Source organism: Vanessa tameamea, chromosome 24 (genome assembly GCF_037043105.1).
Source record: "Vanessa tameamea isolate UH-Manoa-2023 chromosome 24, ilVanTame1 primary haplotype, whole genome shotgun sequence".
NCBI classification, from domain to species: Eukaryota; Metazoa; Arthropoda; class Insecta; order Lepidoptera; family Nymphalidae; genus Vanessa; species Vanessa tameamea.
Window position 1 is genome coordinate 484,285 of NC_087332.1, and position 24,958 is coordinate 509,242.

General features: G+C 33.8%; 1 protein-coding gene across 1 annotated transcript in view; it reads left to right on the top strand.

The window, feature by feature from the left end:
- LOC113403182 (octopamine receptor Oamb) overlaps positions 1-24,958 on the top strand; it is a 144,614-nt gene that overhangs the window by 113,218 nt on the left and 6,438 nt on the right. The window contains exons 3-4 of the mRNA XM_026643646.2: positions 7,342-7,484; positions 23,892-24,128. Coding sequence (XP_026499431.1) covers positions 7,342-7,484; positions 23,892-24,128 — 380 coding nt within the window. The remainder of the gene's footprint in view (positions 1-7,341; positions 7,485-23,891; positions 24,129-24,958) is intronic.

Here is a 24,958-nt window from a genome sequence, read left to right on the forward strand (position 1 = left end):
TTATCGGTCTGTGTCATATTAATAAGTAGATGATATAATTACCAAAAATTCCTGCGAAGATCTAACTTCATTAAACTTTAGTTCCTATGGCATTTAAGAATAAAAAAGCAAAAAAAATACTTTTATTTTATTTTGTTATAATAATCGCGCACCGAGGTGGACTATCAAATGGTTGACAAGAGACCTGACAGATTGCTTCCCTGGGAACGAGGATGGGCCCTAGTGTGGGAATCTACAAGCATTGACATAATGGCTCTACCTCGTACCAGGGAAAGGGCGTAAAAAACAAACGCAACTTCTTTAATTATGTCTTTCTTCCATTTGCAGCTGATACACTTGGACCTTATAGTAATATTGCAAAGACCTTTATTAAAAGTATAATACCTCGCCTTATTTCTTCCACAGGAGACAAGAAGGTTCTTTTTTGCTCAGAGGATCGGAATTGCGATTTAAAAGGGAAATGCTGCTAGCATTCTTACCACCATTCCACGCAGTCATGATTTGAATTCCATAGCCATTTTAAATTTTTATTTGTTATATACAAAAGTCATATCCATTATGGTCTAAATAAATAATTCTTAAATAAATAAATCCATTAATATAAGTCATTAATTTAACGTCGAATACCTAAATTTTCAAACGATACCGCTGAACTATGTGACCGCTGTTTGTTACATCGATAAAATAAGTTAGTTTTTCTTTTCAGACGTAATGAAATTCTTTGTCAATTCGACAAATCCCAGCCTACTTGGTAATGGGAACAAATCCGTGAAATACGAGACGAATGCCGTCCTAACTGGGTCGGGTTTTATTTGCTGTAACACGCTTATACCTCTGAGATGATATTCTGTATTATCAATAAGAGAATTGGAAGTTATTGCTATTGTTGTAAATTGTAACATTTGATAAACAGACAGTTTTTCTATACACTTTTTTTTATAAAATCAAAATCAAAATATTCTTTATTATCATAAAGCTTATAAAATCAGTTTTGAATTGTCATGTTACTGTGTTGAACTAAATGTAAAGCTTAATTTAAACCACCGGTTCGGTAAGTAGATTCTACCGAGACGAACCGGCAAGGAAATAACTAGTTACTTTTATACACCATTTTAATTATAATAAAAATATATTTATTAACATAACTAAACAACCAGTGACCCCGCACTAGTCAAGTCTGTCTTGCGAGTACCAAGATCAACTTCCGGTTACAATTTCACCCGTTTAAACAGTAGCTCGGACGATATATAATACCATAAAGAACTGAATAATAATATTTATAATTACAGAATGAATGAATATATAACAAAAAAATCATAATAAAAATTCACTGAATTTTTTTTCGAAATGACTGTCTGTCTAATTCATCTATCGAAATTAATTTGGAGATTGAAAGCCGTAAAACCTTCACCCATCACTATCTCATCAACTGAATCATTCCTCACATCCTCAACCATTCACAAACTCACTTGTATTTTTTTAAATCAAGCTGTCATACTGTTATACTGAACACATTCAGAATTATCCGGAAATTCTCATCGAATGATACAAATTTAAATTCAAGTAATATATTTTGTTTGGTTACTGATTACCGGTTCGATAGAAAAAAAAAGGGACTCAGCGGGATTTATTTTTTTGTCAGAAGTATGTGTTTATGTATTATTGATTTTTGAAACGGCCTGTATGCAATCGTTACGTTCCTAAGGCGTGCTATCTATGAAGTCATTAATATTATAATTTATCTCACAAACGTTCTTTGTCAATTTTTTTAACTCCCAATCGAAAAATTTGCCAACAAAAGAATTACTAACCCTGTCAGGTTAAAGGAGTAAGAAGTTTATTCCTAGAAAGTCATTTTTAAGTTTTGAAATTCGTATGAAAAGAGAGTTTGAAATTTTGAGTTTGATTAACAAAATGTTTGTGTGATCAGTGAATTTATTTTTAAGTTGGTGGGAGTATTTAAATATCGACGATTCAAAAACGTATCATTGTATAGTTTACTTGAATAAATTGATTTGATTTCATTTGAAAAGATTAAGTAATATTAACCATTTTTGTTTGGACAAATATACGCAAAAATGGAAAATGTTTTGAATGAATGAAATGAGCCGAGATGGCCCAGTGGTTAGAACGCGTGCATCTTAACCGATGATTTCGGATTCAAACCAAGGCAGGCACAACTGAATTTTCGTGTGCTTAATTTGTGTTTTTAATTCATCTCGTGCTCGACGGAGAAGGAAAACATCGTGAGGAAACCTGCATGTGTCTAATTTCAACGAAATTCTGCCACATGTGTATTCCACCAACCCGCATTGGAGCAGCGTGGTGGAATTTGCTCCAAACCTTCTCCGACCGACTTGATTTTATTTAAGCATTAGATAAATAGTCTATTTAGTGACGTTACAGTCTCACGATGTATATTTATTGCTCTGAATGAAATTTGTCACACAGATATATTATAATCTGGAACAGCATGGGGTACTTTTTAAACCTAGCTACAGCAAATACAATACAACTCCCAACACGGCCAGACGAAGCCGCGGGCGGAAACAATGGGAATTTTCAATAATAATAATGATGAGATTAAATACAAAAATAATTGAAATAAAAATTTTAATAGTGTAGGCATTATTGAAGCTGTCTCTTCACAGTACTCGCTAATTCATTTTCATTTCAACCAGAAATACGGACATTTTCAAAAAATATATCTATATGTTTAAATCCGCTATTTCATTTAATATGAAATCACTTGCGCTTAAAATATACAATAAAGAATAATGGCTTAGAATTCCCGTGGAACGGTAATGGCGTCCGTTTTGCCTCTTTCCATTCTATTTTATTCAATAGTACTGTATTTTCTCTCGTCCTGTTACGACGAACGAATTATTTATCAATGTAACATTTAAATATGGTACTTCCTTAATAATGACAATAAATCTAAATAACGACGATTAATATAAATAGAGATGTTTTTTTGCAAGTCCTTACTATAAAAACTACTAAATCAATACACATAAAACTTATACGGAAGATGCAACGCGTTTCGGAGAAGGTTTTTTTTTAATTTATTTATGCTTTATTGCACCAATACTTAATACTAGATTATACCTAAGGATTAACATTAAAAGTTACATGAATGCAACAGTGATCTCTTCAAGACAACCTTTGGGCAGAGGACTGGTTGTAAAAAACAAATTTGGGAAGGGGTACAATAACTTTGTTAAATCATATATTGCGTATAGAATATAATCATACACATAACTATAAATATAAATAAATACATATATACCGATATAATAGATATAATTCACAAATTTAATAAACTAAAAAAAAAAAAAAAAAACAGCGACAATTGCTTATGGATATGAAAACGACAAAAAAATATATTTATTCAAAGTTTTAAAAATAGCTAATGATGAGCGTGTTGGATTTTTATTTATAGAGACTTAATAAATTACGTCAGGATATTTTAAGAATAATTTATATTTCTTTATTAGTTTATCATATTTTAAGGTTATAAGACAATAAAAGATTATATGAAGCACAAATATTTATTTAATCATTATAATAGCTGTAGTAATCGTAATATTGTATCAATTAATATTTACATTAGCACCATTTCCCTTAATACTAACTTCGTATCTTGATAATTGCAAAAAAAAACAATTCATATATCGTCAATAATTGAACGAGCAATAACAATTATATTTTATTACAAAATTATATCATACCTTAAATGTTAACACAGTTAGTCCAGTGAATAAAGACAAAATAAAGACCGAACTTCGGAAAAAATAGGGGAAAGATGGAGTTTTGAATGAACCTTTGTGGTTCTAAACAAAATCCCAAAAGTCCCCATTGATCCATGTGCCGCTAAGAAAGTTATCCAGGGACAAAGGTCGCGACAAACAGTTTTGCGCGATTATCTCGTAAACATCATTGTATTATAATTAGTTTTGGTAATGCCGCTTATAAAACAATGTTTAATTATTTTTTTTCAAATTGGTGTCTAAGTTACTAATTTCTAAAAGAAATTTACACCATCAAAAACAATTCTTACAAGTATCGGCACTGATTTATCACAATTAATTAATATGATAAATCAGTACCGGCCATATTTTAACAACACGATCATTTTTGTCAGTTGAAATAATTCTTTAGATTGTAATCATATAACAAATATAAATATACTGGACGACATCACATACATTACTCTGATCCCACTGTAAGTAGCTAAAGCACTTGTGTTATGGAGAATCAGATGTAACGACGGTAAGACAAACACTCAGACCCGAGACAATAGACATAGAAAATTACTGAACTTTTTCTACATCGACTCGGCCGGGAATCGAACCCGGGACCTCGGAGTGGCGTACCCATGAAAACCGGTGTACACACTAATCGACCACGGAGGTCGTCAAGTGTAATTGTACAAGCCCGTCCGGGTAGACGCCTACCACTCATCATATATTCTACCGTCAATCAGCGATACTTTGTATTGTTGTCTTCCAGCTTGAAAATCGAATGAGCCAGTGTAACTACAGGCAAAAGGGACATAATGACTTGGTTCCCAGAGTTGGGGGCGTATTGGATGGCAAGGAATAATTAAATATTTAATTGTAATTCATTCACTATTATATTTTCTATCGGTTTTAAAAACAAATGAAACATCATCAACACAAAATACAATACCATAAATAACTTCTTTATAAAGAGAAAGTTAATTTAAATACACACTACAAAAAACAGGACCTACAATTGACCCTTGCCGAACGCCCTTTCTATAAAATATTTAATAGAGATAATAAAAATGTTTCAAATAAATATTACCGTTACATATAGAGTTAAAGTTTACTATTCATATCGTTTTAAATAAAATACTGATTCTACGTTATTTGATATAAACCAAAAGTTTTAAAAAATATTCCCGAAAGAATAACAAAATGTTTACTCTGATAACACGAAAGAGGCCTGCCGAATAAATAGGTCGATAAAAGATAAAACCTATCCGATTCAGCTGCCAGGGGAGTCGTTATGAAACTGCCAAATAAATTGGCAACCAGTTTTAGGTTACAAGAAAAGGCTTCACATAAATTGCACGTATTATTATATTATATTGACAAATTCGATATTCGAATTATTTATTATAACTATGAATTGTTAACCTGGATGTCTGGTTATTAAACGCTACCTGATTTTCGTAGTAAAAATATCCTTTGTCATTTAGAATCGTTTAACCGATGGACTTGCAGTGTTTAAATAATATTTATTATTGTTTTTTGGACTATTTATCTCCCAAATAATGGGGCAAATATTCCAGTCACACGGGTCAATGACCAAGTGTATCTGGGGAGTGAAAAAGTCAGTCAGTACAGTCAGTCAGCCAGCTCATTATTAGATTCTAAAAACTTACGTACTATTCGACAAGTATTTAAAATAGCAGCTTTTTGCATGGTGATGTATGTGAGAGGTGGTAAATCAAGAATTTTTAAACTTTGGTGTAAGTGTTTAGGTATGACTCCGGTAGTGGAAAGCACGATAGGGACAATAAAAACCTTATTTAAATTCCAGATTCTAATTATTTCTTCTTTTAATTCTGTATATTTATTGATCTTTTCCGTAATAGTTTTTAATAAGTTATGTGTGTTTGGAACAGAAACATCAATTAAGTAAGCTATTTTAGATGATTTGTTAACTAAAGTTATATCCGGTCTATTGTAATGAATCGTTTTATCAGTAAGAATTGCTCTATCATAATATATTTTTATTTCTTCATTTTCTAAAACGGGGTTGGGTTGGTATTCATAGTAAGGTTTTAGTGGAGTATTTGAGAAGTTATATTTGTGTGCAAGTTTTTGATGTATGTAGTGAACTATTTGGTTGTGGCGATGGGTGTAATCTGTTTGAGCTAGAGTAGGGCAAGCTCCTGTAATATGTTGTATATTTTCTGGCATTCTGTGACATTTTCGACATAAATCTGATTCTATTGATTCTTTAAGTATATATTTTTTATAATTTCTTGTATTGATAACCTGGTCTTGAATAGCAATTAGAAAGCCTTCTGTTTCGGGGAACAGGTAACCTTTTTGTAACCATTTATTTGACGCATCTAAATCTATGAAATTTTGCTCTAGATCGTGGATATGCCTACCATGTAGTTCTTTTCTTCTCCAATCTTTAATTTTTTCATTTATTTGTTCTTGGATAGTTTTAAACTCTTTATTCTTATTTTTTAGGTTTAACGGTGTGAAATTATCATCAACTTCTACTATACCTGCATGTATCTTACTAGTATTTGCTTTATTGTAGAAAAAATTTTGAATATTATGGATTTGGTTTTGCCAAAGTATTTTTAAATCAACTACCCCTCTTCCTCCTAATTGTCTTTTCAACGTTAATCTTTCTATAGCTGATTTCGGATGGTGATAATTATGTTTAGTTAGCGTGACTCTAGTTTTTATTTCTAACTTCTTAATATCTGTCTGAGACCATTTGATTATCCCGAAGGAGTAAGTTAGGACCGGAATAGCAAAAGTATTTATTGCTCTTATGAGATTTCGCGAATAAAGATGTTTTTTGCACAGCTGGTTTACTCTTTTGATGTACTCTGTGGTAAGATCTTGTTTTAATTTTGAGTGATTAATATCCTTAGCTTGAAGTATACCCAAATATTTATATAAGTCCCCTTCTAACATCTCGGATATATTTATTTCCTCACTTATTTCATAATTTTTCTCAATTAATTTTCCTTTCTTTATAGTTAAAGTTTTGCATTTATCTAAGCCAAAATTCATATTTATATCTTTACTAAATTGCGCTGTAATTTTTATCATTTCTTTCATTTCTTATTATTGTCATATTATTAACTAGCATGATGTTAATAGTTGTACAAAAACACGACATGTAACAATTTGAGACTGTTCTACGGTACCGTAACAATGTACTTCAATAAAAAAGAAGCACTTTTGAGAAATCGTTCCAATCCATGCATCCTACTGCAAGTGGGGGAATACTGGGAACTCTCCGACGAGTGCCAATTTACTCATTGATAACCTGCGGTACCTTTTTCATAGTGAAACGCTAATCCATTACTTCACAGCGATTTATTCATTTTTTCTATTGCCAGTGTGAAAATTTTAATCTTTTCTTTTTTTTCTTTTTTTTTTAATTAACATGGTTATTTTTATTACTAACAGTATTTAAAACGTGAACAAGACATTCGTAGATAATGTCGAAATATCGAGCTCCACCAAATAAAAATAAAAAACATGGTAAATATCCCGTTTTAAATACTGTTAGTAATTTGAATCTTATCAATGACGTTATCTTTTAATATCACAGGTAACTGTCTGGTGATAGCAGCCGTGCTGTGCTCGTCGAAACTGCGTAGCGTGACCAATTTGTTCATCGTGTCGCTGGCGGTAGCAGATCTGCTGGTTGGGGTGGCAGTACTGCCATTTTCTGCAACGAGAGAAGTGTTCAAGGTGAGTAGAAAAGTTATTTTTTTATTTTACTATCGTATAAATACATGACTGCCTCGTTGGTTCAGTCACTAGATATAAGGCCTCAAATCCCAAGATCCTGGGTTCAATACCAGGTCCGGCCAATAAAAGTTTATGGGATTTTATGTTATAAAAATCTCAGTTAAATATGTAAAGCCTTTGGCGCGCCTGATTTTCATCGCCATTCCATTGGATCATGATGCGTATACAGAGTGCACTTGCGTTTACACACACAATACTGAACTATAATATGTATGTCTCGCGTAGTTGGCTAGTCTCCCTTCAGATTGGCTGCCGGGGGACATCTGGCATAGTTTTAACAATTACAAAAATATATAATATGTATGTCTCTTTATATAAACACTACTAATTTGTCCTCATTGCAATTTTTGGGCTGAACCTGCGGGCTATCATATTAGCCCTTACAGATGTCATCATCGTCCCCGAGGTCAGAGGTCAGAGGTCAAGATGTCCTAGATAATTAAATTTCTGTACCCTTCGCAGTACCGTTCTATTTAATTTAACTTCTGGAAAGTTAACCTCACTCTTACCTTTGACTTCAAAGACCATTTTTACTCGCAAAGTTCACTTTTACTCGCATTGTTTTTGAGTCCATGACGTTCCGCGTATTCCTCACAGATAGCGACAAGTTTTTAATATGAACACGACAATGTTCTGATGACAGTTTTATAGATTATTCTGTCTAATTTATATTTAATTTGGGACTCATTTTTACCGGCGATGTTTGTCTATTTAAAGCTTATTATATCAAATATATGTTTTCTATACTTCTATAATATATAATACTATATTATAAATGAAAAAGTAACTAATTTACAGGAAATTTGATGGGATTGACGTGTGAAGATAGGCTGGGGAAGGAAACAGGCTACTTTTTTTAGTTCACCCCTCGAGGGGGTGACGGTGTTGTGTGCTATAGGTAAAGTTTTATAAATTTCTCGCGGGTAGAGCCGCAGGTTTAGCTAGTATAATGTATATACAAATATACTACGAGACGTCACCCTTATCAAATATTTTGCTAACACATTTAAAACGGCTGTATAATATCCTAAATACCTATCATTCGTGTAATTAAGCACTTTCCTGTTACACTATCCACGAAACCATGGTTATTGGAGGGTAAATAAAATATCCAAATAAATATAGACCTTATCCTGACATATATAAATATCAAATTCGTGTAGCCTTATTGTTTTTTTTATGTCTTGGCAAGTTTTAATAATCGACTCTATGCTGAAAAACGCAACTATCAAAATGCTTTAACGTTGCTTTGGTAAAAAAATACAAAAATTAACTGAATGCTGGATCAAATCATTTTGGATCGCAAGTTGAAGAGTTAAGGTTCAATTTCGTTTGTATAATTTGAAAAATGGATGTATATAAAACGTTATTAAAAAAAAACTGGAGCAAACAGAAGGAAGTACGTAGCGGCTGAAATTTCGAGTAGTAAACGTTGAAAGAATGGCTTTAATACACCTGTGTGGCTGAAGTTAAGAGGGGGGGGGGGGGGAGTTTAAGCGTTTCAGAACAGGAAACGCACCAGAAATAGCACGAGAACTTACTACGATATTACTCAAACCCCACACGGCTTAAACAATTTCTAGAAATACTAGTGCTACTCTATTCTGTAGTACTACTAAAATAATTTTCGACCCTTTATTTCATTTTCATTTATTTGGGTCAGCCTTAGACTGATGCCGGAGATTTTGTATAGTCTGATACTCTCCGTGATACTTTTCCACCATACAATTTTTTAAGTACTTAGTACTGCATTGATGGGTGCACTTAAAACAAAAAAAAAAACATGGTCTCACATCACCCACAGATTAACAGTAACAGCCTGTAAATGTCCCACTGTTGGGCTTAGGCCTCCTCTCCATTGTGGAGCTTATTCCACAGATTAAAATAGCTTTATTCTGCTATGCGGGAAATCCCCGGCTTAGTTATTCTATGGTACTAATATATGTAGCAATGAAATAATGTACTTTTCCGAATAGTAGGGACATAATAGTCGTTAAAATTTGGCTTCGTGCAGAAATGTTCTGAAATAATAATAGATTTTATTGAAAGCTAGATAATAATGCATTGTTTGAGGGTATTCTATATACAACTAACCGTTCCTTTGTGTTTATGTGAGAAGTTTCACTGTTCATGTGTACGAGTTAATATCCCTGTGTGCATTATTTGCGTTTAATTTTATGTAGGCGTTGGTGTAATTATGTTTGAATCTGTCAACAGTGTGGTTCACAAATCAAATCCACTATTTTAATCGAATTGACTGTTTTTTGTTTCTTCTAGACTATTATTTTAATCAGTACTAATATAATTGTATATATAATTTTAATGATTACTCTCCTTATTAATATTATAAATGCGTGACAATATTTGTTTGTTTGTTGCGTTTTTACTTCTTAAGTACTCAACTAATCATCATGAAATTTTGGACATACGTTTTCAGAGGTACAGGGAAGTATGTGCTTTACCAACCAAAACCCATACCGGCTCACAGGAGGCCGAGCGAATGTTCCACCACATGGTATGTGGTCACCACTATTCTTAGTCGATAGAGCTGTAAAAGAAACCTTAAATCTTGGCAACCTAGGAAATTAAAATATTATATTCCTTGTGCCTGGAACACTGGCCCACTTATCCTACAACCGGAACCCAACGATAAATAATTCTGTTTCGGGGTAGAATATGTCATATGTCTGGTAACTATCCAGACGAGCTTGCACAAATCCTTACCACCAAAAAATAATACAATCGAGTATATTAAACTTAGGGATGTATAAAAATATTACATAAGTAAAGAAAAACTTGCTGTAAGCTTCGTCGTAGTCGTGTAAAACTTAATGGATTAACTAAAAACGACTCCTAATAAAGGCCATGCTTATACATTTGCCAATAATTGATTTATTCGTTTAATATCCCTAGAAGAGTGAAAATCTGCCTCATGTGTGTCCAACCCGCATTGGTGGAATGAGCTCCTCCGCAAAAAAAGGCATGTGTCGCGGGACACAATGGAATGAAGTGTCTTTTGCTGTACATTGTGTATTAAATAACAAACACAATAGAATAAATTCATAATATTTGAGTATATATCAATGACAACAAATAAAATAGTTATTATATGTTATGTGAATTGAAACATTAACAAAATAAATTTACACAATGTAACACAAAACGAAACGAATGAGATAATCTACTGAAATCTGTATTTGAACCTAGCGTTTTCTACTAAATTACTGCAACAATTTTCATAGTTAGAACAGTGAGCGACAAATACAGGTATCCCAACTTTAAAAATAAGTTTTAACTGTGTTTTATTTAATATATCATTATGATGTGTATAAAAATGTTGCTGTGATAGAGCCGTTTGGAACGAAGCTTTGGCTATGTATTATGTATAAATATAAATGATGAGAAACAATGAAATAAATTAACAACAGTTGAGAACATCTTAACCGATGATTTCGGGTTCAAACCCAGGCGGGCATCACTGAATTTTCATGTTCTTAATTTGTGTTTATAATTTATCTTGTGCTCGGCGGTGAAGGTAAACATCGTGATGAAACCTGCATGTGTCTAATTTCAACGAAATTCTGCCACATGTAAATCCACCAAGCCGCATTGCAGCAGCGTGGTGGAATTTTTTTTTTCTCGCTGGAAAAACGCGTTACGTGCTTCTCTTACATGGTGGTGGAAGTGGGGGGGGTATGTGGGACTCGCCGATGTCCAGGGCGCCAAGTGCGCCCCAATCAACGGAATACCCACTAAAATACCAGCAGTACCCTCTCCGTCTTTTCGGCGGGCGCCACGGGATCGCTTTCACATGCTACCGTGACGTCCTGACGGTCGGCCCGCCTATGCGGGCCTCCTAGCTCTAGGGGTGGTTCCCGGGGTACTGCGACCTCCCCTACTCTCGACTCAAGTGAGGACGAATCGCCTCCACTGTCGCCAGGCCCGCCATGAGTGATCCCAGGTCCCCCTCCCATTGGACGATAAGGGCTTGTTGGGCTAGAGCCCTGATCCACCCGACTTCCGCCGATCCTGGACGGTCGCCGCGGTTCCTCGCCTCGACCCGGAACTGGTACACTTCTGCGAGCACCTCCGCCTGGAGCTAGCGTGCTGGAATATGCACCAAACCTTCTCCTGAAAAGTAGAGGAGGCCTTAGCCTCGCAGTGGGAAATTTACAGGCTGTTAATGAGAACAATTCAATAGGAAGATATAAAATCGCCTGGATAACGCTTTTTCATTACTTTACTCATTCTGTCATTTCACTCGAATGTAAAAGGCGTAAAAGAACTTCGTTCCAAAGAATGAGAAGAGGTATGAACACTTCAGAAGGTCATATGCTTTGTTTAGTCTATAAAGTTATATCTGGTTTAACTATTAATTACACTATATGCTGATCATTATAACGTTCATCAAGGCCTTACTCTTACATAGCCTTCTGGCGAACTGTCAAATATGGTAGATATTGCTCAAAGACTTAGACTTGGACAAATTAACTAGTTTTTACTAATTGTTATATTCTTTTAATCTACCTATATAAAAGCGAAATACCCACTGATTAATAACGAAATCTCCGAAACTACAACAACTTTAAACTTGAAATTTGGCAGGTAGGTTCCTTATATAGTGTAAACATCCGCTACGAACGAACTTAATTTTACGAAACTAACCCATGAGGAGGTAAAACGGGGATTGGAAGTATGTGTTTGATTATTTTCGCGTTAGTAAAGCCGCTAGTCAACTAGTGTAATATATAACATCAATCAGATGTATTTATATTGCGATACATGTATATACTTTTAAAAATATCCACACAAAAATGTCTACTTATTCATAAATAGCTTCAAATAGGTCAGATTTAATGACTTTTTTATTGATAGCATCTACACTGTGGTCGAGCTTTGTAACTAGCACTAATAGCATGCATTATTCATCAACCAAGATTAGAAAGGTGTAATGGAGGGAAATTTTTGGTATTTAGAATAGAATAGAATAATAGTTTATTTGTAAACATAACAGTGGTTTTTTTATATGGTTTGACGGAAGGGCAAATGGGCCTTCTGGTGTTAATTTGTCACCACAGATAATAGCACTGTGAGAAATATTTCTTACGTTGCTTTAAGCCTTGGGAACTAAGGCGTTATGTCCCTTGTGCCTATAGTTACTCTAGCTCACTCACCCTTTAAAACGCGAAAACAACAATACTGAGTACTGCTGTTTGGCGGTAGAATATCAAATGAGTAGGTGGTACCTACACAGATGGGCTTGCACAAAGCCCTACTAAAGGAATACGAAATACAAAACATAAGTTATTCCTTATTAGATCTGGCCTCGTGCTAAAATTGTCAAAGATTTATTTTCCATTCACAAATTTATTTGTGCTAAAACGGTATACGTTTAGTAATTACTAATACCAATAATATAACGCAAAAATTAATATATTTGTTAAAACAATCAACACATGATAAATTAAGGGTACAAAACACAAAATACATCAAAATTATTTTGTACATAACACTTTGATAAATATATTTATGTAAATTAATTAGCTATTTATGTTATACTAGTTGTGACCCACGGCTACAATAGCGTTTAAAAGGTTGAGATCAATTTCAATTTTAATTTGATGATGATTTTCAATTTGAGCTTCCCTCATACCTAATTTTATCAAAATCGGTTCAGTAGTTTAGCCGTGAGAGAGCAACAGACGGACAGATAAATATACAAACTTACTTTCGCATTTATAATATTAGTGTAGGTAGATGATAACTCCCTAGATGGTAAAGCTTAATATAATACTATATAATATGAACCATAACCTCAAACCGATCGTGTTATGGTCCTGCAATCAATAAAAAACCTGCGTTTTACTACTTTAGTAATAAAATTCTTAAGATATAAAACGTTGATTGCATTACCATAAATATATAATTTGTTACATAATGCGAGATTGTAAATAAAATTGTTCGATTTTGGATTAACAAGATTAGAATAAAATCGAAACACGACGATTTTCTATTGACAATTCAAAGTATCGTAAAACTTAGTTCTAAGTGTCAGGTTGAACATCGAGTGTCGACTCTTTAGCCTTTTAATCAGCTTATAAACTGGAAGATCCCTGAGCCTGAATTATTTATCGTCGTATCGAATTCACCAACCTATGTGTTTGTGTGTTTAAGGAAATAGTGAGTGTGCGTGTGAGAAATGTATGCGTACATACTTGTGCCCTGTAATATGTCATAAATGGCTAGTCCTCAACGGAGATTAAATATGGTTGTCGTGACTTAGCTTGTGTCTTATAAAATACGTTTTTAGTTAAAGACCTTTTTTACGCTTAAAAGAGAATATTCGTTCTACTATGAGGCTGCAAATTTCAAGATCCAGAACAAAACTTCCTCTTTGGGGCGTTATTTATTTATTACAATTTCTGCTAAAGAAATCTCTAGAAGATTCGAGAAGGTTCTGTGTTTCATTGGTTTATGATATCGTTGAATTTTTGTTTGTGTGCTTTGCATACATTATTTAAAGCCTTTGCAAGCACTCATTTAAATCCTCAATTCGAATAATTATAATTTTCTTTCGTCGTTTATAAAATTAAACATTTTCGAATGTCTCATGAATTTATAAAAAATCTCCAGTGTACGATGACATTTATCGAAGCAGTCCAAAGGAACTAATTTAAGCTGTATTTTATTTACACAGCTCTAGTGGAAGCTAATAAAGCAAGGTCGCCTTTGTTTAATCGAAAACAATATTTACTTAGTGCTTATTTAACACAGACGAAATAGCATTTGCAGTTGAAATATGAAGTGGGGAATACTTCTCTAGAATCATTTTGCAAAAAATCTGTTTTAGTAATTGAAAGTCCTCCGCTTTATTTTATAATGTTTATTAAACAGATTCTTAGATGTGTGGGTAGTTTATAAAGCGGATCCCAAGGTCCTCTGCTCAAATCCCTGGTCGGATTTTTTTGTTAATTATTGAATAATTGTCTTGCGTTTTTATAACGTAGAAAGTGACTTGTTTTCCGTTACTTAAGGGTCTAATATTATGGAAAACACTTTCGAGTCAATCTATTAGGTACTACCCACTCATTACTTATTCTACACCCAAACAACAATTCCTTGTATTTTTGTGTTCCGGTTTGATTGGTGCTGTAACAGTCTCAAGGGACATAACATCCTGGATCCCATTGGTGATTTAAGAAATGGTTGATATTTTTAGCAGCACCAATAATAATAGCTGGTGGAGGCCACTAACCATCACTTACCATTTGATATTGCAAATATAATATATATTATTATCCTGTATTAATAATATTGTATATTTATAAGTAATAATATAAATGAACCAGTTGTCGTCCGCGTATTGGCTCGCGTTTTAGCGGTTGGTCGTCAGGTGCTAGGTGAAATAAGCCTATGTTCATTCTTAAGGTTAAAGCTTGCTTCGTACCGATTCTCGTTAAATTTATACACAGATATAGACAGAGTTACTTTCGCATTTATAATATTAAAAGAGATTTCTCGAATGATATGAAATCGTTAAAAATAAATTTCTAACATAAGATGTGTCGAGAGGTCAAGGGATCAAGGGCTATTGAATGGATGAGCCATCCATTGTGTCATAAATAAGTGCCAAAAATATATATATTTATTTAATGCAAGTCTTAAATTTTAGAGAGCCTTCACTCTTGACCTTCAGGTGATAACAGGTAATTGTACCTGTATGTCTATGATGACGTGTATGATGACGTCATCATTTGCCGCATGCGCTTGTTGTTGCTAACGTCATAGTACTACATAATGAAATAAAATACTTTAACAATATAATTATAAATGTACCTATCCTCTTCTTTCGACTGGCAAATCAATGAAGACAGAAAGAGATGAATCTATGTTTACCCAAACATCCACAAAACCACTTTAATGAAAGGCACCCTGTGATTTCATCCTTCAAGCAAATATTTTAAAGTTAATTATACACGAGATGTGTCTACAGTTCAAGGGTCATACCCCTCTAAGGTTCAGGTCGGGTATCTCTTCAAAAGAAACAAGATCTTCTGACGCTTCGGCCTTTGAGTACATTAACACTTAGTTGGATGGGTAATACGATTCTTCTACATGACCCTAAACATTTATTTACATATAAAACTGCACCGCGACTTTGTCCGTATTACATTAGGGCTTACGCTAAGGCCTACTTTCCCTTTGAGGAGAAGGTTTGCAGCTTATTCCACCACTGCTCGAATGCGGGTTGGATATACACACATGGCAGAATTTCGTTGAAATTAGACACAAGCGGGTTTCCTCACGATGCTTTCCTTCACTTACAAAATTCAGCGGTGCTTGCCTGGGTTTGAACTCGCAATCATCGGTTAAGATGCACGCGGTCTAACCACTGGGCCATCTAGGCTCTCAATCCAAATTGTACATAAACACTTAATATCAAGAATTGTGTGGATATATATCTTTATAGATCTGGATATGTATACAGATATGGTTTCAGATATAGCTACGGAAACTCATTTATTTCGGGTTAACCGATTGTTTCGAATAGTTTCAATTACGAATAACAGATTATTTAGAATTACAAGGTAACAGTTCGACTTAATTTGTGGGCTATTATTTAATATTAGACAGATAGCCTTAAAAACAATAATATACCGTCTTTAAGTATAACATTATGCAAAAACAACATTTTTTGGATTTGGTTATACGGAGCTCCACAACATCCCTGCTTTATATAAAATCTAAGTTTTGTATAAGGTATTCCATCCGCGGTTTACGGAAGTGATTTTTGAATATTCAAGCTATAAAATAAACTTAATTGGTTGAAAAGATTAACCGTGGTACAGTTTAAGGCTTTGAGCGATTTGATTTAATAAAATTTAATTGTAAAAAGTGACATTCTAAAAATGAAACTCCTAGACTAAGGCCTCCTAACTTGTTCAAGGGAAAATTTGACGCTTATCATATAGTGGATATATAATATTGTGTCAGATTTTATTGCAATGCAGAGTTCACCGTGAGATAATTGTAAACACAGTGTTATTCTCATGAAAAATTTGTGTCAGTTTTCCCAGTTGGAACTCGCAATCTTTGATTGGTCTTATCAGTTGTATGTTTGTATTCATAACTCGTATTAAACGATTGCTCAAATGAAAGGCTTAATTAAGAATTTTAATGATTAACATCCTGAATCAATGTTAGTATCACAAAGTTTGCTAGAACACAGTCAATGAATTATCTTTAGAGAACACGTATTATAATAAAGAGTCAATCAATAATCCAAGTCGTCCTGAATTTCGGCAAAGGTGACCAATGACCATACGTAAAGCATAAGTGCAGTCTCAATTCCCGCACTCTTATAATCCGATGGGACGGCAAATCGACGCGACTGGAGAGAAATCAAGCGCTAGACGAACCGCTTTACGTCCTTTTCCGAGAAACCGAAGTGTATATTGCCAATTTATTAAATCCGAAACACTCCTGAGAATTTCCTACCAGAAAATCGTGCTTTATATCTGATTACCTTTTCTTTAAATTCAATTATACTTAATAATAAAAGATTTTCTCTTTATAAGGTTATATATGACGTCATGTACGTAGATGATATTATGTAGGCATACGTAGTTGTAGGCATACTTCATTCAATGGTTTTAATTATAGAATCGTTCTGTTGAATTATAAGCAAAGATGGGGGATTCAAATCTGAACAAGCATCACAAAATTTTTTTAGTGTTAACATATCGTGCTAGATGGTGAAGTAAAACAACGCAATGAAACTTGCCCGTGTCGAATAAAAATCTACCAAATTGGTATCCACTAACGCGCATTTAAATAATTCCAAAGCTTCTTCAGGGCAGTAAACATTATCCCAACAATGTGACTTTTACAGGTTTACTTTTATTGAATTAATTATTATCACTTCTGACTTGTGCCTGGAGTCGTTGGATCAGCTCGGTCAATAAAATACGTACCGAATTAATGTGCAATTACAATATCGATGTTGCATAAATGAGAAGCAATCAATCTCAGTGAAATGTTTGTTTGCCTAATGTTTTATCGAGTTTGGGTTTTATGGGGGGACTGTGCCAAGTTTTTTGGACTTTTTGCCAAAATCGTTAGTTATTCGTCCTTCCTTGGACAAAATGTTCGGTTATAAAATAAAATCCAACAAATACTTTAAAATTCATTTCAAAACAGTATTAAGTATTGTTTAAGGACTAGAAGCAAATATCAATTTGTAACACCTCGTTTCCGTCTCCGCGAAATATTCAATCTTTCTTTGATGGTAGGGCTTTGGCTGTCTGGGTTGGTACCACCCACTTATCAGATATTCTACCGCCAAACAGTAATACTTACTATTGTTGTGTTCCGGTTTGAAGGGTGAGCCAGTTTGACTAGAGGCACAAGGGACATAACATATTAATTCCCAACGTTGGTGCATTGGCGATGTAAGGAAGGGTTGATATTTCTTACCTTACCAATATCTACGGGCGATAGTTACCATCTATCATAAGATGGCCCATTTGCCCTAACTATATCATAAAATTTAAAAATAAAGAAGGATTCTATAACAAAATTCCGCTAAGACTTTACGCCTTGGGAATTGATAAATTTAAAAAAGAAAAACCTTTATAAATAAAATCGCATTATTCAATAAAAGATAAGATAGATTATAAAAATCCTGAAGTTATCATTCGTTAGTTCTCAAGCAGAATTTGCAATAATTCAATTGTATTTAATTGACTTTCCTATATAATGTAATAGTAGACGAAAAAGATTAACTTTTTAATTTGACTTATTATCTTCAATAGTTCAACGGTTGATAGCGATGGATTATTACGAACTTCTATCACAAACACTGCGCTTAATTGGAGAGAGAAAATATAAATACCAGTGTCTTCTTATTAACAATTGTTATTAAAAAAAAGATGAGTTTACACTAACGTAAAAAATCTAAATACTTATTACTATTGACGGACTCTTATTGACAAAATTTTAGATATATATATTTAAAAAAATATTATGAAATTCATCAAGAACGCAACTGACAGTTTCATTTTATACCATAGTGCCAAACCAAGATGGATGCCTCTTTCTGTTGCTTCGTCTGACCGGTGACGTCAATTCTTTGACCACGTCACTCAGTCTTCGTTCACCAAAAATATAATACCATAGTAAGCAAATGGTTGTTTCAAAAACCTATTATAGTTGATATTTTATGTGTAACACACGCCCTCACGGATCGTTATTATATTTGGATTAGATCTGACGTTTTACTCGTAGTGGCTGAACACACTCGGGCAATCACTCAAATATTACAAGAAAACCGGCAATTATAAGCTTTTTATTATTTAAGTCTTAGTTATTTGTATGTAAAGTCACATTTGGGTTACATTCACACCTATTTTGTCTGTGATAATTGTCGATAACATGTATGTACTTTAAAAAAAACTATATCAAAAGATTTTTATTGACACATTAAATAAAACAATACCAAGAGAAACTTCAGCTCATGTTTGCATTGAAATATTTTTTTAACTAAATGGTTACTTATTTTCTAGCTGATTCATGTTTCATTGTGAACCGTTGTAGAGGTAGCCTAATATTTAATTTAATCTTGTAAAATATCGACTAAGAGATCTTATAAATACACGAAAACCAAATAAGTTAAAATAACAACCTTTTTACTGAACTTGTAAATACTCAGACTTTTTGAAGTCTTCTATTTGAACGCACTACGATTTTCGTTGATACGAAATATTTTTCTAGTGAAATGGTTCGAATTAACTCATCTGCCTTAGGCAGTCGACAAAATACAAGACTAGAACTGAAAATATACTATATAAAACGCGAGAGAATATACTATATAAAAATAGAACTTTTTTTTTAATTTTTCAATAATCTTCTTAATAAAACTGTGATATTGGCTCAATTGCGTTCTTTACGCCCGAATAATACATCAATCAATCCATCTACAAAAACGTATATTTTCTCAAAGCACCTGTCAAAAATTTCGATGGAATTATTTTCGCTACATTTCCAACCATCATTTTATATATAAACACCGAATTTTGACAGGTGGGCAGCAATTCTCAAGGTATTAACTTAACTTGGTTGTCCCTACCACCAAGCGCAAAGGTGCTTGCACAAACTAAGTTTTGCGCAAGCGCCGTTGGGTAAGAATCAACCATTCATAATATATTCCACCGCCACATAACAATACTTGGTATTGTTGTGTTCCGGTTTGAAATGTGAGTGAGCCAGTGCAACTACAGGCACAAGGGACAAAACATCATAGTTTCCAATATTGGTAGCATATTGGTCAAGCTATGGTTAAAATTACTTACCACGCTATTGTCTGCCACTTACCATCAGCTGACCTATTAGCCTTTCCGTCTACCTATTTAACAAAAAAAACCCTTTTTATCAACACTTAATATAATATTGGACAACATCACATACATTACTCTGATCCCAGTGTAAGTAGCTAAAGCACTTGTGTTATGGAAAATCAGAAGTAACGACGGTACCACATACACCCAGACCCAAGACAACATAGAAAACTAATGAACTTTTTCTACATCGACTCGGCCGGGAATCGAACCCAGGACCTCGGAGTGGCGTACCCATGAAAACCGGTGTACACACTACTCGACCACGGAGGTCGTCGAAACACTTATGGTTAAAGATCAAGTAATAGTCTTTAGGCAACATTCACCGACTGCCAAAATTGGCCAATTCAAGCGTCGTTGAAACTATCAATGGAATTGTTTCGACAATTTCACGTGTATTGCTGTCTGTTTCCGAACAGACGGGCGACGTAACAATATTCATTATTATTACTATAATTGAATTTAATCTCAACGCCATCTGACGTTTCCGTTTGAACCCCTACTATGGAAACACGAAGAGTTGAAATTTCAACAGCGTAATATTATTTTGGTTAGGAAAACGAAACAAACATAAAAAAAAATCTTAAACAATTATTAGAAATCAGAAATATAATATAATGCTTTATGACGTTTTTAATATATAAAAAAATTAAATTAATTTAATTGCATACATATATCCATTTTTTTTAATTATTTAAAATATTATTATTCCTAAAACATGCAACTAATCTTTTGTGGAAGTCGCCTCTTTGGCGTAGGCCTCCCCCAGCGTTTTTAATATAACAAACTAAAAATGTTTAACTTATTAAATACGGAAATAATAATCGATAATCAATACTAATTAAAAACAAACCCAGCACTTACAATAATGTTCCTTCTAAATTATATTTTTAAACTATTCGAAATAACTCCAATTTGCTATCTGTTTACTTATGAATGAATACTTATGACCTCTATTTAAACGTTGAATTACGGAGTAAATTTCTCATTATCCATTTATTTCCCAGTGGTAGCGATGGTACTTAGAATTGCGGTGGTAACAATTAGTAGGTATTATAGAGTATATTGTACCCTCATACCAAAATATGCGTCACTAATGTAAGCGAAGTATTTAAAGCAGCTTTTGATACAAGGAACAGTAATTTGTTTTAATGTATTAATCTAAATATTCGTTGTTAAAATACACAAGTTACGATATAACAGTTTCTTTAGCTATACTCTTTAAGAAGCCAGGGGTTCATTGGTTTCCACATCAGTTCCAGCCTAAAATTTCTACCGTCCATCTCGTATGATGCGTATGTTTGATCTTAACTATTATCACTATGGGTATTTTGGTTTTAATTTCACAAGGATACTAGGTTGACGACAAGTGCTGTCGTATGACGTCATTAGCACGAATCGGGTTCACAATTTTCATTGTCATATTATAAATACTTGAAAGGTATTTAAAAGAGAAAGCGCTTATGTCAAAAAAAAATCCTTGCCCAATCAATTTTATTAATGATCGTTTATAAAAATCGAGTTCTATAATTTGATGTACTGTAGCCACAATCTAGGATTCGAAATTCAACTTCAAGATCTGCAACCTTTTAACCAAACCTACGCCTTACTAAGAAAGCATTACCAATAATTACCTTGACAATTTAATTCGTCAAATTTCTACTATAGTTACAAACTGTTCACCGAATAAAACTCTAACGAACGCTCTGTACCCTTTAGTAAAAACCATTTGAGAGATATTATTCACAATAAACCAAAGTGTGCACATGTGTGTGAACTTAGCAGATCATTGTCCAGCAGATCAAAATTAAATGTGAGTTCTGTTAGCATGCTGAAGAGTTCTATAGTTCCTGATAGTTTTTAGAAATAGTTCTGGCGTTTTTACCTAAAAACTAAAAAAAGTTAATCGACGAAATGATTTGCTAACTTCCCGTAGCAGATCATATCACAGCAGATCAAAAATAAATAGGATATCTTAGGGCATAAAGCTGAATTTTACAGTTCCTGATACTTTTTAGAAATAGTTCCGCACTAAGTATTTGGCTAAATGATATTTCAAATTGAGTATTATTAGTATCAGTACTTGATCGTTGTTGATATAGTTATTCATTGTTATTACTATTTAAGCCATATTCTCCGTTTGACTTAAGTTTGACTAGTTGAGAGTTGTTTGCCAATTGGTCAGGTTTTGTATAGTTTTGCAGAAAAATAAATAAATAAAACGAATAGCTCGAATCCATAGTAAGGGTTTGTGCTGATTGATTGTTTGCTCATCTCCAATACAGCTATATATAGTGCAGCACAGCGTAACATAATATTACTTTACATCTGCTGAAAGCTACGTATTTACTCTTGCATCTTCCGTTAACTACTTCGAGATCGGGAACGCTGCTAATACCGTTACAGTCTTATTGGAGTATTTATTAACGTCTGTTTGCTTTAGTTCTTTGAACTTTTGCTTTGAAACTCTTTTAATATTATTTCAGTTTGTTTTAAATTAGAATTAAAATATTACTAACTTCTGAATTTCCAATGGTCACATAAAGACTACTTTCTTTTACAAATGTCTTAACTCAGTTATAAAATTAATTTGTATATAGAATCCTAGGTAGAATGAAATTTATCGATCTTCATACTAATGTATATCAAAATCGAAAATGTAATAGGTATTACACACATCAATAGTGAATTGCTGATGTTAAAAGGCATATGACTGACCCGATAAGTTACCACCACTACGGTTCTACTGTTACAGACAGACTTTGACCTTTCTGTGAGTATGTGTAGGCTTGAACGTTTAGAAGTGAGCGTATATTATCTACGCAGCGGTCAGTTAGAACAAATTAGGTTGGAGAAAAATATTCCGCATGAATAAATATACGTGTTAACTTGAATGGTGACCACACGGCATCCAAATCTATTATTCTCAAACAAGTACATAAATCCTGTTCATTAACGGGGGCGCGTCTACTCGTTAAATCATCGGTGCATTAACAAATATAATCTAATTAGTATTTTATCACGCACACTAAGGCAAATTTTGTGCACGAAAGCTATTCACACTAATGCACGTCGATAATTTAATATGAAGGCGCGACCATTTTTGCTTTCTCTGCACTATCTTCTCACGACTCAAAGCCATTGCCATACAAACACGTAGTCATTAATTAAAATGAAATTGAACCCGAAGTAACACTACCGGTGTTATACGTATACGATGTTTATGATGAGATAACTACATAAAAAAGTCTTGATTATTTAATATTCATTGATGTAGTGTAAGCTGAGATGGTCCCACTTGAATATTAAACATTTTGTTGCTAGTTCAAATCCGGGTAACATATGTGTATCCACCAACTTTCATTGGAGAATCAAAGATCCTCCAAATCTTCTCCTCCAATAGATCCTTAGGCCAACAGTGGTACATTTACAGATTTTACTTTACTTATATATAGTGTCAAATTTACAACGCCATTAATTATTAATAACAAACAATGTTTATCATTTAGTTAGCATTTATGAGTTATAGTCTGTCTGTCTTGAACGTGAAAAACTTGAAAAAATCGGCAAGGATTTCTTTTCGGCATTCATTAAGAAGGAGTTCTCTGTTAATCTGATCGTTTGCATCCATTTGTCCTCGTGTCCCTCTTCACACACTCCATCCACAATTTCTTAGGTCGTCACTCATCACTCTTTTAGCAACGCGTGTTTCCTTTTTGTAGGTGTATTCTTATTATTGCCTAAAATATGACGATGACGTTGCAGCTTTACTGGCGGTTTGGCGTAAATCGGCTTAAATAGCTCTATGTGTTTTACTATGTAAATGTTTAATATAGATCCTCATTCTAACCGTGCGAGTGTTAAGCCGGAACTTTTATAAATGAATACTTATTTCTATTCTATATTCATTTTAAAAATAATTTGATAATTACAACTCGTGTTTTCCTTTCAGATCTGGATCTTCGGGGACGTTTGGTGCTCAGTATGGCTGGCTGTGGACGTCTGGATGTGCACTGCGTCTATCCTTAATCTGTGCGCTATATCCCTGGACAGATACGTAGCTGTGACCAGGCCGGTCAGCTATCCTAGCATCATGAGTAGGAAGAGAGCGAAAGTCTTGATTGCTGGGCTATGGGTGCTTTCGTTTGTCATCTGTTTCCCACCTTTGGTTGGATGGAAGGATAAGAAGGTGAGTTTACAGTTTGCGACTCTGAAAGGAAATATTTCATAAAATAATTATAACAATTTAAAATGTAATTTATTGTCGTCATAAAAGAATTTGATTTTGTTTTAAGTAAAATGTTCGTGTGCTTGCGTATGTGCGTGTGTACATTTCTATCTACGAATCTAATTAAATTTTTGTTTTAATTTAACCAACATAAAAAAATTGGATGATTATGTTCAATCATATTACCTAAAAACGGTTAGATCGATTTGGAAGGATTTTATTCTATTGAGGTAAGTCTTAGAAAATTCCGAGCATATTTTCTGTGATAAGTTCCCAAAGCCATGCAAGAAGGTCCTGTTGCTGAAGAAGAAACTGTTTTCCGGCATACAGGCCATTTGTGCTGCTGAATCAGACGGGCAAGCTCTTTGCGAAGATTGCGGCTGCCCGTCTTGTACAGCACTTTGATGAGGTGTGTCCATGTCTCTCAGAAGCTCAATAAGAATTTAAGACGTATCCATCAATCGTTGCAGCCCAAAATGCCCTGAAGATCCGGATTACGGAGGCTGTGGCCCCAGGTTCGAGCAGAATTATTAGACATAGCGAACGCTCTTAACAGTCTTCCCTTAGAGGCATAAGGGCAATCTGATCCACGGGGTGCTTTCTTATCTTAGGTGGCTGTTGGAGTCATACATACATGAACCTCTGGCACAAACATAAAGCCCTTACACTAAGTAAACAACAAATATCTTAGTTATCTGTAGTTCTTAAAATGTATTTTTTTTTTTATAATTAATAACACTTTCTTTTTCAATAATTTATTTAATGTTAAAAAGTTACACATCCCCATTTAT